Here is a 21,956-nt window from a genome sequence, read left to right as displayed (position 1 = left end):
AACTCGTGACAGTGAACAACTGGGCCTTCGCGGCCCAGGAGGGCCGGTGTTACAAATGGACAGATTTGTGCTGGGGCACACAGGATATTCGGCTGCACTATAAGGGAGACAAACTCCGCCTACTCTACCACTCACACATGCACGGTTATTAAGCTATGGAAAGAGGGACACATTACCTCGGATGGCGAGATACCCTCACACAGATGACTCCCGCTATGGGATGCTGCAGTCTTGGGATCCTTGAAAGGGTTGCAGGAATTCATTGCGTGGGATTTGGTGGGTATTTCCACACCTGGAGAACCATGGAAAGGGGGAGGTGCCTTTAGCAGACTTAGAGAAGGACTATATAGTAATAAAGGTTGAGAACCCACTTAATTGTCAAGATTCAAGTATTTTAATCTGGTTATAATGTGAAATTAATGCTCCAAGTCAGAAAAATATATCCCGGTATATTTATTGGTACTCTTTTAGGCCTTGAAAGTTGAAGATATAAGTTGATGACTGGACAGCCGACGCGTGTTTCGCCCTCTAGTGGTTGGTTCACCTGGGGCTTTTTCAAGGCTAATGCTAATCATCAGCAAGAATCCATGATTAGTATCATTAGAGATAATCGAAACAGATTCTAGCAAATCGAACGGGCTGATTCCCATGTGTGCTATGTGGTATTGTAGTCCCGCGCCATATTGAATGGCACCTAGAGAGACATTCCTTTGCTTACAGGTTTGGCACGCCTTGCTAGCCCTCATAACACGAGATACAATACTAGCGGAATCCACCTCTCTGGAAGACAGAGTACTGGGAGATCCCATGTCCAGGAAAGCCACGTCCTTGAAGTATAGAAAAATAAAAAACAACTCTGAGCTAAGGTCCAAATTGCAAAGCAACACAGGGACCATTGAAGATGAGGAATGGGAATAGGCACTTGGGGGCCTGAAGGAAGCTGCTATTAAATCTGGTTTCCACCTGTTTCAGCTTAGAATACTACATTTTTCTAATTACTCTAAAGATAACACTAATAACAATGGGAAGGGCCTCTTCTAGCCTATGTATGCAAGGATGCGGACAAGAGGGTATATTCTGTCATATAGTATGGGCCTGTACAATAATTTAATGATACTGACAAGAAATTACACCATATGAATCAAGCGGGAGGGACCAGCTTAACTACAGAAGTGAAACGATGAATATGGGGTGAGGATGGAGACCCTGCAGAACCAGAAGATATGAACAGTTTTGGAACAGAGCGTAGTGAAACAGAATATTGTTCGACTCTGGGGGATGAGGAGGATGCTGGAGGTTGAAGCCTGGAAAAAAGATATGGACTCGTGAATTCCTGCTAAGGAATTGGTATGCCCTAAAAAATGGAAGAAAATGTGGCTCAGATGGGGACCCTCCAAAATATAGCCACGGACACGACAGAACCACAAGAACAAAATAGCGCCATTGTCAATGAACCAGACACAGGAAGAAAAGTTGGGGAGGGAGGGAGGAAAGAAAAACAGGATCTACAGGATTCCTAAGTATGACGTGGATACTGTATGGCATATGCAAGACAGTAGATGGTTATGCCTATTTTTAAAACATGTTTAACAAAAATGTGGCTACAGTTGGTGGAGTCTGCCAGGTTTAAAAAAATATGCCTCTTTGAGAGCCCCTGTAGACTTCAACATCGGTAGGAATGTGGCTACTGCATTGAGGCTGGCACCAGGTTGCCTTTTTATTATTTTAGGTGAACCTTCCCCTTTTAGTAATTTTATTAGTAGTGTTATCCTCCAATTAACTAGGAATTAATAAAAGAAAAAATATATCCCTTAATAAATTCCTGCTATAATGATGGTGATATTCTAACCTCACCTGGTTTGTCTTGTGTATATTCAAACTATAATCTACTTTCAGGTGTAAAATGTATGTATTAGTGCTACCTCCGAGCATAAAAAAAATACATCTGTAGTGCTTTCACAAGCACTCTTAGTTTATCTGTCTATCTTTCCATGTATAGTTATGTTGTTTTTAAAGTCCTATTGTCTGTTTTCTATTTTCAGCATCTTCTTCACCAGTACTGTGGAGTGTTTTTTGTTCCCCTTGCACTAATGATGATAAACGATGACTCTGCTAAGTGCAAGAAAATGGCATCCCTGGCAATCAAATCTTTACTCTGCAAAATCAACACAGAAAATCAAGACTTGATGTTCTCTCTAGTTACAACCTGGTTCAGTAATAAAAAGGTACACTATGCCTAGGAATCAAGCAAGTGATATGCATGATGGCATAATTCTATTTTAATTAGTTTGCTGTTTGGATAAACCTATGTTTGTTGCTCCAGTCATTTTCAGGCTTTCATTGCTGGCACCTGACTGTGACCATATTCAAGCACTCAAATGTTGATGAGAGGGATGCTTGCACTTTGCCTAACCACTAGCAATCGCTTTGGGTAGCATCCCAACCCATCATTGTGTTGCTCATCATGCCACCTCAGTTTGGACCCAGCCGTATGGAAATCAGCCTTGACTATCCTTCACATGGGAACAGTCCAGCCACTAGAACCAGGCTACACAAAACTGAAGAGTCACAATCAGGGAAAAACCAGTCTTGGGTTGCTGTCTTCCGGTTTGGAGAGGACCTGGCTTGGTAGTTCAGACTAATTTGCATATGGCTGGGTCTAATCTGAGGTGACATGGTGGGCAAAAGAGTGGTGCATTAGAATGCTTCCCCGAGTGATTGCCAGTGCTTACCTGTGGGTCACCTTTTGTGTGTTTTATTTACCACCCTAAGGGTATATCCAGATGTGGGTACCTTGCTTACTATGCCACTGGAATCAAGCTACACCTGACTGAGAAGCCCCAATCAGGGAAAACCGGCCTTGGGTTGCTTGTGTTCTGGTTAGGAGAGAGCCTGGCAGTTCGGAGCAGGGTCAAGAATGATTTGCAGATGTCTGGGTCTAATCTGAGGTGGCATGGTTGGCAAAAAAATGATCAGTTGGAATGCTACCCTAAGCAATTGCCAGTGGTTAGACTTACTGCAAGAATCCTCCCATCACTTTTTGCATGTTTAATGTGACCATATTCCAACAGTAATACTGTGCCTGCACATAGACGTAAGGTCAGTGAAATCAGATGTTCTTGACAGTGTCGTGGTGCAGACGTTATGAGGAAGATGCAGGCATGCAGTGGTGTCTGCAAAGGGCTGCTACTCCTTCAACAGCAACTCCTTTTGCTAATTCAGTATATCAAAATGACCCCTTCAGTGCGCTGTTCTGAAGCAGATACTGTCCAGTAGATCATTTGGGGCATAAAGACACTTAATGGCTGTATTTTAGACTAAACTCAACAATGTATCTAGAGCAGGGTCTCCACCCTTTTCTCCACAAAATGATACATCTAATAAATGTAAACCACCTCGTATTACTATCCACTAATGTTATTTGTGTTACAGTAGTGAGCACATCTGGGAATATTACATTATGACCAGCCTAAGCAAGATTACCAGTAGTAACCACACCTGTGTATCAGCCAGGGTTATCATCAGTAATGCTAGGGAAACTTTAGAACTATGCAAATCTCCAATCTGAGTAAAGAAATAACAGCCATAGCTGCAAGTTACTCTGGAACCAATAATATACAATGTTCTATGTCTCCCCAACATTTTAAAAATTATCATTCAGCATTAATAACTATACATTGGAAATTTGACTTTTCTACAAGTATCAGCTCATCTTTTTCTAAAACCAAACACGGTTTGCTGTCAAATACATGCTTTTTTTAAGTATACCCATAAATTCACACAAACCAAGCTTGCTTTTGATTTTGGTCCGTATACATCAGCTTGTCATTTGTATCAATTACTTACATGTGCAACTGCCTCACAAGGACTTTGTCTATCTCTCTTCCACATGCAGCACCATTACATGCAGAATTAGCCATTATGATACCAAGGATGCCTACAGTATACAATGGATGGCTACTACTATGCCACAATCCCATTTTGTTTGCTAGGCACCATAATGGCAATGAAGCCAACAGTATGCCATGAATAGGCAACTGTGTACCAGGGAGTGCCATTATTATGCTAGGGGTGGCTTGATTATTTTTTTTGTTGCTGAATTCGTTTGATTAAATTTGGACAACAGCAACAAACAAAAGCACAGTGTAACATCTTACACAAAAACTACAATTTTTTAATGTTAAACAGTTATTGTAACACAAATAACTCCAAAGAAATTTAAAGCTGTAGCCATACATTAAATTATGTTCAATTAAAAGTGATCCCACCATGCCTCGCGTTTGTTTTGTACTTACTTGGACATCCTCTGTACTGGTAAATTGGTTCTTTTAATTTGCAACACCAGTCAGTCTCCCTCTTACAGGCAGATTGTGCTGGGGCTGTCTCTGACCTCCAGAATACGCAATATCTCTTTTAGCGAGAGGTGTGTCCGTGCACACCAGGGACTGCTCACCCCTTGACCCTCCCACTTCCTCCTTCCCTCCAAACAGTATCATTTTATATGAGAATGACACAGGTTATTTAGAATGGTAGATTGTGTGTGAATAATACCTCTGCCCCTTTATTTTCAGTCTGTGGGCATTACCAAAGCATATGAGTAAAATCCCCAGTGTGTACCACACATCTAGTGCAGCTTGGCAAGTGCACCTGACCCATCTTCCAGAGTACAGGGGTGTAAGGTAAGTTCTATGCAGGTATATAAACTGACTCCTGCTAGCTGAGCTTTGCAATTCATGGAACACCAATAGTGCATCCCTCCAGTCTGCCTCATCCAAAGAGCCCAAGTGTTGCTCCCATTTTGCTTTTAATTATAATCCGTTATATGTGGAATTAGCTATAAGAGAACGATATAACCTGGATATGCCACTCGGGACCACAGTTGCAGCAGTTAAATGAACTTCAATGCTAAATTCTGGGGATTCTGCCAATTTATGTTTGTAGGTCTCAAAGGCGTACTTCAACTTATTGTATTTCAAAAATTGTGTTCTGTGTCGATCATACTCTTTCTGTAATGTGGCAAAGGATTTTATGGCATTTCCTTCCCAGATGTTGCCTAGGTGGGTGATCCCTGTGAGATCGTACTTCCTGAATTCCTCCAACCTTGGTGTGTGCAACAAATATAAACCATACCACAATGATATTTCCTGTGTCAGCCAGCCTTCCCAACCAATCCTATGCAGAGCCTTCCTTTACGCTTTATTGCAATCTGCGTTGGTGAGGGAACCGGAGAACCCTCACCAGTGGGGACAATCATTCCTTCTCTGGCAGAAAGCAAGCCTTGGAGGGAGACCATAACCTACAAATACCTCTGCAATCCCACTTGGCTGTTTTAAATGTTCTAGTGTCATTTTGGGTGCCTGGCATGGTTCTAGGTTTGGCCTTCATGTTAGCCAGTCCTAGGAACTTACCAGGTTTATAACCAAGTTTGTACACTCTCCTGTAGGATACCATCCAAGTTATTGTAGCTCAATCTACTGCAAGTTCCCTAAGGTTTTGTTCATCCCAAGCTACTGCAAGGTCATGTTACCTCCACTGACTATATACATTTTTGTTGAGCTCAAGTATTCTTTTCTCTGGCAATACTACCTTTTCCCCTTGTTCTCTTTTGTGTGGAGATAGACATTGGCTCTGCTCCTTAACCACCACTTTAAATGCTTCCCATATTGTGCATGTTGAGGAGGCTGGCCTGTTACTCGTTTGAAAGTTTGTTTGTTTTTCAGTTCTCAGTCAACAAACTTTTTGTCCAACAGCCACAATACGTTTAGCCAGCAAAAGCAGGTGTATGCTCTTTTTCCAGCCAACATCCTGTTTCACAGGTGAATTATCAAAAAATACCTGTTGCAGAAACCATGACCCCCTAGTCCAAGCCACATGCAGAGCTGTCACTCCAAGAGTTGGAAAAAGTACAAATACTTACTCATTAAAAGTTCCCGCTTACATCAAGGAAACGGTCCCTGCAGATTCAATAATAACATCTTCAGCCAGAAAGAGAGCAAACATTGTGTTATATATACATGTTAACACACTTTAAATAGAAACATGTTGGGGAATTTTAAAACTCTACAGTGGAACTCAGGTCCGGCTGAGTTCCATTAAGAATGTTAGTATTCAAAGGGGATGTGCTGGGTTGAGAGGATGGCTGAGATGTCTACAGTGATGTAACTTATTAAAGCTAATAAATACAAATTTGGTATACCTCTTCAACCTGTACTGCCTCCGGACTAATGTAACACATTCCCTTAACGTTGGGCCCTCCACCAGACAAGGAGAGCAAAAGAATGGAGCTCATGGGCTGCAGAGTAGAACGCAGGGCTGCAAACCATTGGAGGATTGCAAACTCCATTGCGCTACTATAGACACACACACCAGCACAGGGAAGTAATGGGGGAACTCATAAAACACCTCCCCGTGCAGCATAAGAAGAGGGCTGCCCACATGGCTGAAAGCGATAAAAGCAACACGAACTCATGCTTAAAACCAGCCTTAGATGCAGCAGATACATCAAGTAGACAAATGATGATGGGAGTAACCTTAAGACTTCAGTCATGGCTAAGAAGTTTGGTATTTAAAGAGGACGTCCAGGCAAACATCCTAAACACCTCCTTCAACTGAGAGCAGTTATTTGGGAGCACCGTAAATGAAAGTCTTAATCAGTTGAAAAAAGACAATAAAACAGCAAAGTCTATGGGGCCTCTCCAATTCCGTGATGCCATGCAAATACGCACATTTCCACCAAGGAAACAATCTTATAGAGGGAGTTTCCAGGTGGGAAGTTCACACCAAACCTTCCAAAGCAGCAACCAATCTGCATCGTCTCAACAAGGCTGTTAATAGCCGCAAGGACATCGGCCCTTTAGAGGAAGAGTGAAACAACACAGAGGTTCTACCCCCTTAAATTCGTGACTCGTTAACAAACACTACAAATCCCAATACAAAACACCTGTGGGTGGATAAAAAAAAAACGTTCTTGACAAGTGGAGAAAGATAACTTCAGAAAATGGATACTAAGCAGAATCCAATTTGGTTATTGCATAGAGCTAACTAAATTTCCACCAACAAAAGGACCAAGGACAAAAGTCAATTCCAGGGAAAAAGCAACTCTTTTCCTCAAAAAAAGGAATAACTGGGCATGCAAGCAATCAAACAGGTCACAAAGCCAGAAATCAACAACGGAAACTATTCAACATATTTCTTAATCCGAAAGGTGGACGGTACATTAAGTCTAATTTTGGTTCATCAACAAGTTTAGAAAAACTCAAAAAATCAAAATGACAACCTTTCTGAAAGTCATACCCCAGCTACAGCAAAGAGATTAAAAGGCAACAATAGTCCTAAAAGATGCCTACTTGCATTTTCCAGTGAATGGAAAGCACAAGAATACCTAACGTTTGTGGTAAACAACACACAATACCAGATCACAGTTCTGGCGTTTGGGATAAAATCAGCACCTAGAATGTTTACAGAATGTCTGGCGGCACTAGCAGCTCACTTGAGAAAGAGGGGTATACGCATATACCCATACCTCGACGACCAGTTAGTAAGAGCAAACTCTTACAATAAATTCAAACAGGACATCCATGAAGTAATGGAGGGACTCTTTACACACTAGATTTCACATTTAATATAGAAAAGACCTCACCGGTACCAGAACAAGAGAGAGTGTCCTTGGGAGCAAGAATCAACACCAAGCAGGGCAAGGTATACCCCAGCTAGAAGAGAATTCAATCATTACTAACAGAATACACTGCTACCAGAAGGGACAAGCTCTGACAGCGTGGACAGTAGGGAAAATACTGGGGAAAATGGCATCATGCATCCCTCTAATTCCATATGCAACTTTTCACTTGAGACCAATCCAGGAATGGCTTCAAAATGGTCACAGGCATCCGGGAGTTAAAAATGTCTAGTGATTGTCACGCAGAGAGTAGAATAGGAAATAGTGTTTGAACAGAACAAATATTACACATGGAAGAACTTTTGCACAGCCATCTCCAGCTGTGACGATAACCACAGACGCCTCACATATAGGCTGTGGAGCTTGCATAGGCTCACTCAATGTTCGAGGGATATGGAAGGAACAGCATGCAGTGCAACACATCAACATAATGGAGCTGAAGACAGTCTTTCTAGCTCTGAACTCTTTTCATTGACAACTTGTAGGAAGTTGGCTCTGTATGCACTATTTCAAAGTAAGGAATAGTATGCACAGAGTCCAAGGGTTCCCCTTAGAGGTAAGATAGTGGCAAAAAGAGATCATACTAATGTTCTATTTTGTGGTAGTGTGGTCGAGCAGTAGGCTTATCAAAGGAATAGTGTTAAGCATTTGTTGCACACACACAAGCAATAAATGAGGAACACACACTCAGAGACAATTCCAGGCCTATAGGTTTTTGTATAGAAAAAAATATTTTCTTAGTTTATTTTAAGAACCACAGGTTCAAGATTTACATGTAATACTTCAAATGAAAGGTATTGCAGGTAGGTACCTTAGGAACTTTGAATTAGCAAAATAGCATATACAGTTGTCACATAAATCACATATAGCTATTTTAAAACTAGACAGTGCAATTTTCAACAGTTCCTGGGGGGAGTAAGAGTTTGTTAGTTTTTGCAGGTAAGTAAACCACCTACGGGGTTCAAGTTTGGGTCCAAGGTAGCCCACCGTTGGGGGTTCAGAGCAACCCCAAAGTTACCACACCAGCAGCTCAGGGCCGGTTAGGTGCAGAGGTGAAAGTGGTGCCCAAAACGCATAGGCTTCAATGGAGAAGGGGGTGCCCCGGTTCCAGTCTGCCAGCAGGTAAGTACCCGTGTCTTCGGAGGGCAGACCAGGGGGGTTTAGTAGGGCACCGGGGCGGACACAAGTCCACACAGAAAGTACACCCTCAGCAGCATGGGGGCAGCCGGGTGCAGTGTGCAAACACGCGTCGGGTTTTCAATAGGTTTCAATGGGAGACCAAGGGGTCTCTTCAGCGATGCAGGCAAGGGGGGGGGCTCCTCGGGGTAGCCACCACCTGGGCAAGGGAGAGGGCCTCCTGGGGGGTCACTCCTGCACTGGAGTTCGGATCCTTCAGGTCCTGGGGGCTGCAGGTGCAGTGTCCCTGCCAGGCGTCGGGTTCTGAGAAGCAGGCAGTCACGGTCAGGGGGAGCCTCGGGATTCCCTCTGCAGGCGTCGCTGTGGGGGCTCAGGGGGGGCAACTCTGGCTACTCACGGTCTCGCAGTCACTGGGGTGTCCTCCCTGAAGTGATTGTTCTCCACAAGTCGAGCCGGGGGCGTCGGGTGCAGAGTGTCATGTCTCACGCTTCCGGCGGGAAACGCAAGTTGTTTTAAAGTTGCTCCTTTGTTACAAAGTTGCAGTCTTGGGTGAACAGAGCCGCTGTCCTCGGGAGTTCGTGGTCCTTCTAGATGCAGGGCAGTCCTCTGAGGCTTCAGAGGTCGCTGGTCCCTGGGGAGAGCGTAGCTGGAGCAGTGTCTTTAGAAGTGGGGAGACAGGCCGGTAGAGCTGGGGCCAAAGCAGTTGGTGTCTCCGTCTTCTCTGCAGGGTTTCTCAGCTTAGCAGTCCTCTTCTTCTTAGGTTGCAGGAATCTGAGTTCGTAGGTTCTGGGGAGCCCTTAAATACTAAATTTAAGGGCGTGTTTAGGTCTGGGGGTTAGTAGCCAATGGCTACTAGCCCTGAGGGTGAGTACACCCTATTTGTGCCTCCTCCCAAGGGGAGGGGGGCACATTCCTATCCCTATTGGGGGAATCCTCCATCTGCAAGATGGAGGATTTCTAAAAGTCAGAGTCACCTCAGCTCAGGACACCTTTGGGGCTGTCCTGACTGGCCAGTGACTCCTCCTTGTTTTTCTCATTATCTCCTCCGGCCTTGCTGCCAAAAGTGGGGCCGTGGCCGGAGGGGGCGGGCAACTCCACTAGCTGGAGTGCCCTGGGGTGCTGTAACAAAGGGGGAGAGCCTTTGAGGCTCTCCGCCAGTTGTTACAGTTCCTGCAGGGGGAGCTGATAAGCCAATCCACCCAGTACAGGCTTTGTTACTAGACACAGAGTGACAAAGACACTCTCCCCATGTGGCCAGCAACAAGTCTGGAGTGTGGCAAGCTGCTAAAACGAGTCAGCCTACACCGGTAGTCGGTTAAGGTTTCAGGGGGCACCTCTAAGGTGCCCTCTGGGGTGTATGTTACAATAAAATGTACACTGGCATCAGTGTGCATTTATTGTGCTGAGAAGTTTGATACCAAACTTCACAGTTTTCAGTGTAGCCATTATGGTGCTGTGGAGTTCGTGCATGACAGACTCCCAGACCATATACTCTTATGGCTACCCTGCACTTACAATGTCTAAGGTTTTGCTTAGACACTGTAGGGGCACAGTGCTCATGCACAGGTGCCCTCACCTATAGTATAGTGCACCCTGCTTTAGGGCTGTAAGGCCTGCTAGAGGGATGACTTATACTGCATAGGCAGTGTGAGGTTGGCATGGCACCCTGAGGGGAGTGCCATGTCGACTTACTCGTTTTGTCCTCACCAGCACACACAAGCTGGCAAGCAGTGTGTCTGTGCTGAGTGAGGGGTCCCCAGGGTGGCATAAGATATGCTGCATCCCTTAGAGACCTTCCCTGGCATCAGGGCCCTTGGTACCAGGGGTACCAGTTACAAGGGACTTACCTGGATGCCAGGGTGTGCCAGTTGTGGAAACAAAAGTACAGGTTAGGGAAAGAACACTGGTGCTGGGGCCTGGTTAGCAGGCCTCAGCACACTTTCAAATCAAAACTTAGCATCAGCAAAGGCAAAAAGTCAGGGGGTAACCATGCCAAGGAGGCATTTCCTTACAAAACTTGTGTGGAAAACAATATTAATTCAAACAAACAATACAACAGGAATGTTTTACATAAACAGGGAGGGATTCAGTCGCCACCCTTACCAAATATAGCTCATCAAATATGAAAATGGGCTATACAGAGGAAAATAATTTTGCAAGCCATACATCTCCCAGGGAAGATCAGTATCGAAGCGGACAGACTGAGCAGACAAGCCTCACGCTCTCACAAATGGGAACTGAACCAGAAGGTTGTACAAAATATCTTTCACAAATGGGGAAGGCTGACAATAGATCTGTTTGCGACTCAAAAGAATGGAAAATGCCAAGGCTTCACCTCCAGCCAACCACAAGGCCAATCTTGGACAATGTACTTTCGATAGATTGTTCAGGGGCATTTGCATACGCTTTTCCCCATATTCCTCTGTTACATACAGTAATCAGCAAATGCAGAAGGGGTCTGATAACTCTAATCTTAATTGCTTCACAGTGGGCAGAAGAAACATGGTTCTCGGATGTAGTAGAATTAGCACATGGAAACTATCTAAAGTTATCAAGGATACAGAACATGTTTTCATTGGAAAAGGATAAAGTAATTTTCCCAGAACCTGAAGCTTTAAACTTAACAGCATGGCTCCCAAAGACTTAGAATTTGGTTATTTGAGGCTGCGGAAAATAAGAGAAGCAAGCAGACCAACTACAACAAAATGTTACGGGAACAAATAGAAGAGATGCTCACAGTGGTGTATAAAAAAGGGCTTAAGGACGTAAGGGAAAAAACAGTATTGAACTATTTATCTGATAGAGACTTCTAGTTGCAGATTCCTTACCTTAGAATTTCCCCCAAGTGTCAGACTGGATCCGGAGATTTTTCTTCGAGCAATACCCTTGCGCGTCGGTAGGTTGCAACAGTCGATTCCGCGGGCGGCGGTGGTGTAGGAAGTTGGCTCTGTATGTGCTATTTCAAAGTAAGGAATAGCATGCACAGAGTCCAAGGGTTCCCCTTAGAGGTAAAATAGTGGTAAAAATAGATAATACTAATGCTCTATTTTGTGGTAGTGTGGTCGAGCAGTAGGCTTATTCAAGGAGTAGTGTTAAGCATTTGTTGTACATACACATAGACAATAAATGAGGTACACACACTCAGAGACAAATCCAGCCAATAGGTTTTGTATAGAAAAATATATTTTCTTAGTTTATTTTAAGAACCACAGGTTCAAATTTAACATGTAATATCTTGTTTGAAAGGTATTGCAGGTAAGTACATTAGGAACTTTGAATCATTTCAATTGCATGTATACTTTTCAAGTTATTCACAAATAGCTATTTCAAAAGTGGACACTTAGTGCAATTTTCACAGTTCCTGGGGGAGGTAAGTTTTTGTTAGTTTTACCAGGTAAGTACGACACTTACAGGGTTCAGTTCTTGGTCCAAGGTAGCCCACCGTTGGGGGTTCAGAGCAACCCCAAAGTTACCACACCAGCAGCTCAGGGCCGGTCAGGTGCAGAGTTCAAAGTGGTGCCCAAAACGCATAGGCTTCAATGGAGAGAGGGGGGTGCCCCGGTTCCGGTCTGCTTGCAGGTAAGTACCCGCGTCTTCGGAGGGCAGACCAGGGGGGTTTTGTAGGGCACCGGGGGGGGACACAAGCCCACACAGAAATTTCACCCTCAGCGGCGCGGGGGCGGCCGGGTGCAGTGTTAGAACAAGCATCGGGTTCGCAATGGAAGTCAATGAGAGATCAAGGGATCTCTTCAGCGCTGCAGGCAGGCAAGGGGGGCTTCCTCGGGGAAACCTCCACTTGGGCAAGGGAGAGGGACTCCTGGGGGTCACTTCTGCAGTGAAAGTCCGGTCCTTCAGGTCCTGGGGGCTGCGGGTGCAGGGTCTTTTCCAGGCGTCGGGACTTAGGTTTCAGAGAGTCGCGGTCAGGGGAAGCCTCGGGATTCCCTCTGCAGGCGGCGCTGTGGGGACTCAGGGGGGGCAGGTTTTGGTACTCACAGTCGTAGAGTAGTCCGGGGGTCCTCCCTGAGGTGTTGGTTCTCCACCAGCCGAGTCGGGGTCGCCGGGTGCAGTGTTGCAAGTCTCACGCTTCTTGCGGGGAGATTGCAGGGTTCTTTGAAGCTGCTCCTTTGGATAAAGTTGCAGTCTTTTTGGAGCAGGTCCGCTGTCCTCTGGAGTTTCTTGTCGTCGTCGAAGCAGGGCAGTCCTCAGAGGATTCAGAGGTCGCTGGTCCCTTTGGAAGGCGTCGCTGGAGCAGAGTTCTTTGGAAGGCAGGAGACAGGCCGGTGAGTTTCTGGAGCCAAGGCAGTAGTTGTCTTCTGGTCTTCCTCTGCAGGGGTTTTCAGCTAGGCAGTCCTTCTTCTTGTTGTTGCAGGAATCTAATTTTCTAGGGTTCAGGGTAGCCCTTAAATACTAAATTTAAGGGCGTGTTTAGGTCTGGGGGGTTAGTAGCCAATGGCTACTAGCCCTGAGGGTGGGTACACCCTCTTTGTGCCTCCTCCCAAGGGGAGGGGGTCACAATCCTAACCCTATTGGGGGAATCCTCCATCTGCAAGATGGAGGATTTCTAAAAGTTAGTCACCTCAGCTCAGGACACCTTAGGGGCTGTCCTGACTGGCCAGTGACTCCTCCTTGTTATTCTCATTATTTTCTCCGGCCTTGCCGCCAAAAGTGGGGGCCGGGGCCGGAGGGGGCGGGCAACTCCACTAGCGGGAGTGTCCTGCGGTGCTGTGACAAAGGGGTGAGCCTTTGAGGCTCACCGCCAGGTGTTACAGCTCCTGCCTGGGGGAGGTGTTAGCATCTCCACCCAGTGCAGGCTTTGTTACTGGCCTCAGAGTGACAAAGGCACTCTCCCCATGGGGCCAGCAACATGTCTCTAGTGTGGCAGGCTGCTGGAACTAGTCAGCCTACACAGACAGTCGGTTAAGTTTCAGGGGGCACCTCTAAGGTGCCCTCTGGGGTGTATTTTGCAATAAAATGTACACTGGCATCAGTGTGCATTTATTGTGCTGAGAAGTTTGATACCAAACTTCCCAGTTTTCAGTGTAGCCATTATGGTGCTGTGGAGTTCGTGCAAAACAGACTCCCAGACCAAATACTCTTATGGCTACCCTGCACTTACAATGTCTAAGGTTTTGCTTAGACACTGTAGGGGCACAGTGCTCATGCACTGGTACCCTCACCTATGGTATAGTGCACCCTGCCTTAGGGCTGTAAGGCCTGCTAGAGGGGTGACTGACCTATACTGGCATAGGCAGTGAGAGGCTGGCATGGCACCCTGAGGGGAGTGCCATGTCGACTTACTCGTTTTGTCCTCACTAGCACACACAAGCTGGCAAGCAGTGTGTCTGTGCTGAGTGAGAGGTCTCCAGGGTGGCATAAGACATGCTGCAGCCCTTAGAGACCTTCCTTGGCATCAGGGCCCTTGGTACTAGAAGTACCAGTTACAAGGGACTTATCTGGATGCCAGGGTCTGCCAATTGTGGATACAAAAGTACAGGTTAGGGAAAGAACACTGGTGCTGGGGCCTGGTTAGCAGGCCTCAGCACACTTTCAATTGTAAACATAGCATCAGCAAAGGCAAAAAGTCAGGGGGCAACCATGCCAAGGAGGCATTTCCTTACAGGTGGCGTCATCGCTGTGATGACGTCGGGAGTAGTATATAGACGCCGCCTTCGCGCAGTAACGTCAGTTATTTTCTTTCCGCGCCACGTGCTGATCTGGAGAAGAGCTACCCTGGTCTATTTTTGACCGACTTCGACCGTTTTGTCGAGTTTTTGTGAGAAATTTGGTGTGTCGAGGATGTCCCCGAAGACCAGTTTCAAGCCTTGCGAGGACTGTCATCGTATGATGTCGGTGACGGATCCTCATCGGGTTTGTCTGCGGTGTCTCGAGCGCGACCACGACCCGAAGTTGTGCTCCAAGTGCCGGGCCATGCACCTTAAGGCTTTGAGGGAGGGGTCCCTAAAGCTCATGGTGTCCCGGCACTCGACTTTGCGCAGGTCCTGGTCTCGCTGGAGAGGAAGGTCTCGTGACCGGTCGCAGAGCCATCACCACTCTTCTTCTTCCAAATCCTCGGGTCAAGGTAAAAAGAAGAAGTCGACGAGATCCCATCGCTCTCCGACTTCGCCCCGTCACTCGGCTGACGTGACGCAGGAGGAGCTTCCACGCACAAGGCCTCCATCCTCGGAGCCTGCTTCTGGGTCGGCTCCGCACTTCCCCGTGTTTCCTGGAGCCGAAGCGACCCCCGCCCAGCTTAAAGAGTTTTATGAGGCCATGCGCCTCATCTTTGGGCGGTCCGACCCAGATACGGCGACTTCGGGCCCAAGGGGTTCGGATGAGGGGCCTTCGAGTCTGCGCTCCGGCAACTTAGGCTCCAGCCACCAAGGTCATCGGTGGCACCCTTGAGACCTTCCCCAGCGCTGGGTTGATTGTTGATGCTCCCGACGTCGGTAGTGGCCACTACCGACGTCGTCCCAATTGTTATCCCCGACGTCTCTGAGTCGGAGCGGCGTCGGATTTGAACCCTTTTTCTTATGGGTACGAATAGGGGGAGGGATTGGAGGGGTCCCTGGACCCTTATATATCAGGAGGACCTTTCCATGGACTGGGCTCAGGAATTGTGCAACACCAGTGGTCTGGATACTTCACCTGATGCAGGCATGCTGTCTCCTCCTACCGTGGCTAAGGCGGAGGGAGCGACTTATGGTATGGTGGTCAGTAGGGCAGCTAAGGGCCTTGGTCTTGAGCTTCCCACTGTTGAGGTCAGGTCTGATTTCCTGACGGAGGTGCTTCAGCCTGGGGCTTCTACTTCAGAACCCCGTTTGCCATTTAATGAAGCCCTCACTGATGTCCTTTTGGGTACCTGGTCCAAACCCAACACAGGGGCTCCTGTGAATAGGACTATTGCATGCCGTCATTGGCCCGCTCTGAACGGCCCTAAATTCCTGTCCCAACATCCCACGTCTGAGAGTCTTGTTATCCAGGCTTCATTTTCTTCAAGTGCATTCTCTTCCACACCCCCGGACAGGGAATCCAAAAGGCTGGAACAGTTTGGCAATAAGTTATTTTCCTCCTCCAGTCTCTTGCTGCGGTCTGTGAACACTTCAAGTCTTTTGGGCCGCTATACCCACTCTTTGTAGGAGAAGGTTGCGCAAGTCCTGCAGCCGATACTGGAGGAGGTCTGTGCTATCATCTCCCAAGCTGTGAATGATGAGAGAGATGCAGCAAAGTTCACAATCCGTTGTGGGCTGGACACACGTTGACTGCTGCCAGGGGTCCGGTACCCCTGGTATTGGTACTGTGGTGCTCCTGGAGGGTCTGGCGTCTCGTTACTCGCTGGGTAGATGGGGCTGACTTCTGAGAGCATGGAGCAACTCCTCCTTGGTGGCTGCTGCATTGTTGGGGCATGGGGTCAGCAGTTCGGTGAACCACTCCTCGGACGATGCTGGCTGTTTTGTGAAGTGCTTGCTGCCTAACCAAAGTGTGGGTGACCATGTCAAAAGGGGGCACTTTCCTAATCAGAGCACTTAATTATTTACAAAATTTCTCCTTCCTACAAAAACATATTGACAATGCCTTTGTGTGCGTATGGAATACCTATAGAGAGGTGATTTTAAAGACCCTTTAAAATTATGGGCAGGCCTTTGTAGATAGCTACTGGTACTGTACATTACTATCAAATTAACCCTGCTGATATGTTCTGATGTGCCATTTCTGAAAGCATTGGTGAGAGAGGTTCGTGAAATAGATAGCTACAAATAAAATTAGAGCTGCAAAACACTGTTCGCTCTGCCCCTATGCCCATCTCCCCTTCCTCTAACACTGAATTTCTAGAATGATTTTTCTAAATTTTCAGCACTGTTGTTCTGAAATAAAATAAACAGATGGGCAGATCTTGTCTAGGGTTCTGCAGGGATCAACATCACTTAGGCAACTCTAAGGGGCAAGATCTTGTAAGCAACTCACTTATTCCGGAGTGTTTTGAATGCCTATGGAAATGTGCATCTGTAAGTATGCTCCTGAAGGCACTTGTTGGAGTTGAGATAATGTAGGCTACTTGAAAACTAGCACATAACAGGTTTCAAGGCTCTCAGATTACTATATAGATCTAGCACTAAAATACTCTGAGGTTTGAAACTCCATAAACACCTTATAAGACATCCTCCTGTAAGCCACTCAGTGGGTGCCTTACATTTTAGTCTATTTGAAATTCTAAATAATGAAGCTCTCAAAAGATTTAAAACACACAGGTCACTCTGAGAAATGTGTAACTAAAAGGGCACGCTTTTAAAATAAATCCTTTAGGCCATTTTGAATGTCTGATCTATGTCGGCCACTAAAAAGCTTGGTTTAGTTTCTTTAGTGTGAAAGGTTCACTGAGGGTTTAGACAAGTTGACCGTCTGTTGTTTTAAACCACATTGGTTAGTTTGAGGATCTAGAGAGTATTCGGTTAACATTGGTGCCGTAGAACATTAAGGCCTATTGTTCAACTATTAGCTTTAACAAAAGGAACTGCATAATTGTGCCCATGTTTAGCTCTGTTCAAGCAACAGTACATGGCTCTGACCAATAAACGACACCACTATCATCAACTTTTTAAAGTTAATTTCACTGTGCATTAAGTACTAGCATTATATTGTGTTCATAATGTTTACCAACAGCCCTCACATAGAAGATTGGCGGCCCAGACATGTGGTTTATTTGTTGAAGCTGAAGGAGTGGCATTTGAGAGAAGACTTGGAGCTGTTCTTTCACTTATTGAAAAAGAAATTAATCCGTCAAAATTTGAAAATGTAAGTAGTGTTTCCATGTAAACTATGTTAAGGGGTAATCTAGAAGAACACAAATGAATGGACAAAGGATTTGGGAAAGTGATATGGGTGCAGTTTTATGCTGCCACATCTAAACTTATGGAATTCTATAAATATTTTTTGATGATGGTACATTATAATTAAACTTTGCTTTTGAACCATTATGTTACTAGCATTAAAATGTATAATCATTAGCATTCAGCAGAATAAGAGGATGATTTACCATGTTAAGAGTTCTATTGCTCCTTGCACGTTGAGAGAAATCTCCAACAGCTTACTGTTGTAGCATACAGTATTGCATACACATGTCCACTCTTTGAGGCCCAGTTTTAGAGAGCAGGCTGATGTCTATGTGCCAACCTGCAGCTTTTTTTTCTCATTTGAACTTGACTCCTGGAAACGGCATATAGTGAATTTGACTTATGTTAATGCTTGATTGTTGTGAAGTAGTTTTAAATAGACCTGGTTGTGAGTCAGCAATTAGATTATAGCACTTGTTGCAGTGTTTGTCTGCTGTCTCTTGATGCATTTAAGCTGTTATTGGGATTCCGGATGGTACATAGTAGAAGGAAAGCAATATAATATTATTGAGGTTTTGGGAGTTCCTGAGCTTAGGTTAATAAATACTGAAGGAATAACCTTCCTTGCTGCTGCAATGGGAGTTGACCATAAAAACTACATATTGAGATTTAGGTAGGCAAAGCATGACCCAAAATGAACACGAACACAGATTTTATAGGTCGGGGTAAGGGGGTGTTAGATGAATGCAGGTGTTTAGTGTTGTAAAGATTTGTAGCTTAATGCTGTTTGTCATCAGGTGCCAATACAGAACCTAAAGCTCACATGAGACTTACATTTATTTCTGATACAAATGTAAGTGTTCTACTGCATTCTGTTCGGTAGTTACATGTTAGAAGGCAGCATAGAAATGGCCAGCATATAAGGTATTTTCTTAAATCAAACTTTCATTGCGTGAACCTAGGCTTGAACGTGAAATGGTAGGTAGAAGAGGTCAGATCTGGATCCCAAGAAATAACTTCAGGTTTTCCTGGTTGATCGTAGCTATCAGTATGCCCTACAATTTTAATACAACAAAGTATGTGCTAATTATAATTCAGTGTTGAGGGAGCTGAGATGGGAAATAGTTGCTGCATTTCACCTGCCAAAGGTAATGTGATGAGAGCTGGAAGAGGGAAGGAAAAAAGATCAGGCCCTCCAAAGAATAATATACTCATAAAAAATGGTGATGACTTAAAAAAAAACACTGTAGTTCAGAGTGTGTAGAAACAATCAGGAAGTTGTTCCTATGTTTTCCTAAAGTGTGCAAAAAATAAACATGTTGCCTTAAATACCTAATTCAGCTTATTACTGCTTAAGTAGAAAACCAGCAGATTAATAAAAAGCCAGATTTCTTTTTTTAAACTGTAACTGCAGCAGGCATTGTGACATCAGAACTTAAATGTAATAAGTTATTAAAGTTGAACAGCTACGTCATTTCTTTATTAAAGGTGACTGCAGATGTCAGAAGTCGCCTGTAATAAGAAAATTTAAAATATGCATTTATACAGTGATTGCAGAATTCCTTGTATTATACAGTGTTTCCCAACTCACTTTTATGACCATTGAAAGATAGAAGGTGAGTCAGCTCTGCCAGGTTGTGTACTTGTGACGTTAAGGTTCAACAAAGACTCGCTATCTACTGCTGAACTCACGTAGAGATAATCTGTGAAGATAAAGGAAACTATGCACAATATGTAGAAACAGAAATTACCTGCTTGTTATATTTCCAGATAAAGAAAGAAACCAAGGAGAAGGCTGCTGACAGACTGCTCTTTACTTTCCTTACTTTGATCACCAAACTTATAAAGGATTGTAACATTACTCAATTATCCAAGCATCATGAAGTCATGAAAAAGATATGGTGTAAGTACCTGTAATGTTTCCTTTGTGCAGTTTTTTTGTTTTGTTTTTTATCCAAATGTGTAAATGTACACCTGTCCGTGTTTTTAAAGAATTGTGGACATTCTTGTAAGGCTAGAATTTACCAAATACTTTAAGCGATCTGCTACTCTACAAAGCAAATATAGTAGAGTCTGAACCTCTGGCCTTGAAATTAAAGTGTTAAGGCCCCTGTTCTAAAACAAATGAATCAGTGGGCAATCAAACATTATTGAAAGTGTAATCACAACAGCGGTGGTTAGATTTGGATGCCAAGTTGTGCCATGAATTTGGCTGTGTTGTTTATTTCACAACTGTCAATTGGCATGCAGCAATAGTTGCATTTTCACCTACTGCACTCTTTAGACATTCGAAAAGACATGGCATTGACCCCTACTTGTTTAGCTGAAGGTCATTGACCTTAAAACAGCGTAGCGCCGTCCACTCCATTGCCTACCTGCACAGAAAGTTGTAGTGTCCCAGTTCCAGTGTGAAAATGACATGTTTGGTAAGTTCAATTTTGCGTTTGCTCAGAGGTCTGGGCATAACGTGTACTAGTCACTCCTTATGGCCCTTCAATAGAATATAATAATTCCTTCACTTATTCTTCAGATCTCCCTTAATTTGTCAGATGTACTTCGTGCTGCACAGTGCCCCCTATTTAAACACCTGGTACCCAGCAACAAGGCTTCTGGCCCTACAATCAAGAGTAAAGCCTCACAATGACTATCTTCATGTGAAAGTAAAGGCACCTTTCAATTCCCCTCGGATTCATATTTAGAGGCTGCTATTGATGTGACAAAGACTGTCCACCTAACTCACTGATGACTCGGGAGTAAACTCCAAATGCACTGCTGTTTAAAAGAGGCTTTCTTGCAGCAGCTGTACTGAAACCTGTCGTATTTGCTCCTCAGCTGTTCACTTATTAACAAACATCATTTTGCAGTCTGCATATTCCCTTTGCAGTGCCCAAAAAGAGTGGTTTCATCTAGTCCAGAATTGTGGTAGGCCCCTGATCAGTGTCTTACAAACAGCAAAAGCATAATCTAATTATGTGATTGCTGTTTGCATCATTAGAAGAAATGCTGTCTACTGGACAGTGCGATGATTAATGTAGTCCTCTACCTGGCTATCATCAATCAAAATGCATCAACATGCTGTACATATGCTACAATCTCTTTCCCAACACATTCAGCATAGCACTGCTCTCCAGTCCAACTTGAAACCGCATGCCTCCAACTTTATTGTTCATGGGTACTTTTGGTCTATTAACACGATAGAAGCATAAAGAAACACATTTTCAACTCAGCTAGCAATGGACCAACCAAAACCTAAATGAATAAATGCATAACCTAGCTTCATTGCCATGGAGCAGAATTTTGTCTTCGGTTAGATCCAATTTGAACACTGTTACCTGGGTGTAGTACGAAAGAAAACTTTGTTGTTGAAGCCAGACATTGGTGCATAGCAGTGAGAACCTTCCAGGTCCACTAAGGATTATGTGTTTATTTTATATAAGTGATTTTAGTTTTGGTGAATATGGTAAATATGTATGAACAAGTTGACACTTGGATACAAGTGAATCCTGGGAAAACACTTTGTGCTATTTAATGTTTCAAAAGAAAGGACCACGAGGAGAGAGTTTTGTGACACACTTTATAGTGCACTTTAAAGAATGTTGATATTCAACGTGATCAGGTGAGAATTTTGTTAAATGAAAAAGACATTTGAACTGCTAAGGTGTGGTTTAAACATAAGCAAACTTATAAAATGTGTATCGTATGTACTGAATACATAGGTGCAATGAACCAGACACAGGAAGTGGGAGAGTTTGTGACAAAACAAACAGGAAGCCTGATTGGTGCTGTAATGATGTGAAACTGTATTCACAATGAACAAACAAACAACTGTTTAATTGTTTAAAATTAAGGTGACAGTATTTTAAAAGTATACTGGCATGTGACCCTGTTGCATATATAAATGTGCACCAGCTCTCTATTTGACTAATGTTTCCGCAGAATTAAGTGACCTTCCTCCTAGACAGTCCCATTAACATGACTTTGTCTACAGCATCAGGTGCTTTTAGTCATGTGATAGAAACATTTTTGTCCTTTTAATCCCCAAACACCTGACTGCTGCCACATAAGGTGTGGTTCAATAATTCTCAACATTCAGACAAGTTCATAAAATAGGTATTGGGTTCCAAAAAAAGAGGGAACAAAATGATAGAACACATTTTGAAATAGTAAGAGAGAATGAACAAATACAACAAGCATAATGCAGTACATTTGGCCTCGCATTTTCTTTCATTAGAACTATTGGCATTGTATATTAATAACTGGACTTTTCTTGCCACATAAATTGGTCAACCCTGCCTCATAATTTCGTAGATCCTGCC

The 21,956-nt window shown here is 44.3% G+C and overlaps 1 protein-coding gene across 1 annotated transcript in view; it reads left to right on the top strand.

The window, feature by feature from the left end:
• The window catches only part of UTP20 (UTP20 small subunit processome component), a 966,235-nt gene that overhangs the window by 874,617 nt on the left and 69,662 nt on the right, over positions 1 to 21,956 (top strand). The window contains exons 54-56 of the mRNA XM_069229033.1: positions 2,043 to 2,225; positions 17,471 to 17,602; positions 19,411 to 19,543. Coding sequence (XP_069085134.1) covers positions 2,043 to 2,225; positions 17,471 to 17,602; positions 19,411 to 19,543 — 448 coding nt within the window. The remainder of the gene's footprint in view (positions 1 to 2,042; positions 2,226 to 17,470; positions 17,603 to 19,410; positions 19,544 to 21,956) is intronic.

Source organism: Pleurodeles waltl, chromosome 4_1 (assembly GCF_031143425.1).
Source record: "Pleurodeles waltl isolate 20211129_DDA chromosome 4_1, aPleWal1.hap1.20221129, whole genome shotgun sequence".
NCBI classification, from domain to species: domain Eukaryota; kingdom Metazoa; phylum Chordata; class Amphibia; order Caudata; family Salamandridae; genus Pleurodeles; species Pleurodeles waltl.
Note: the sequence above shows the minus strand (reverse complement) of the source record. Positions and strands in the feature narration are given on the sequence as shown.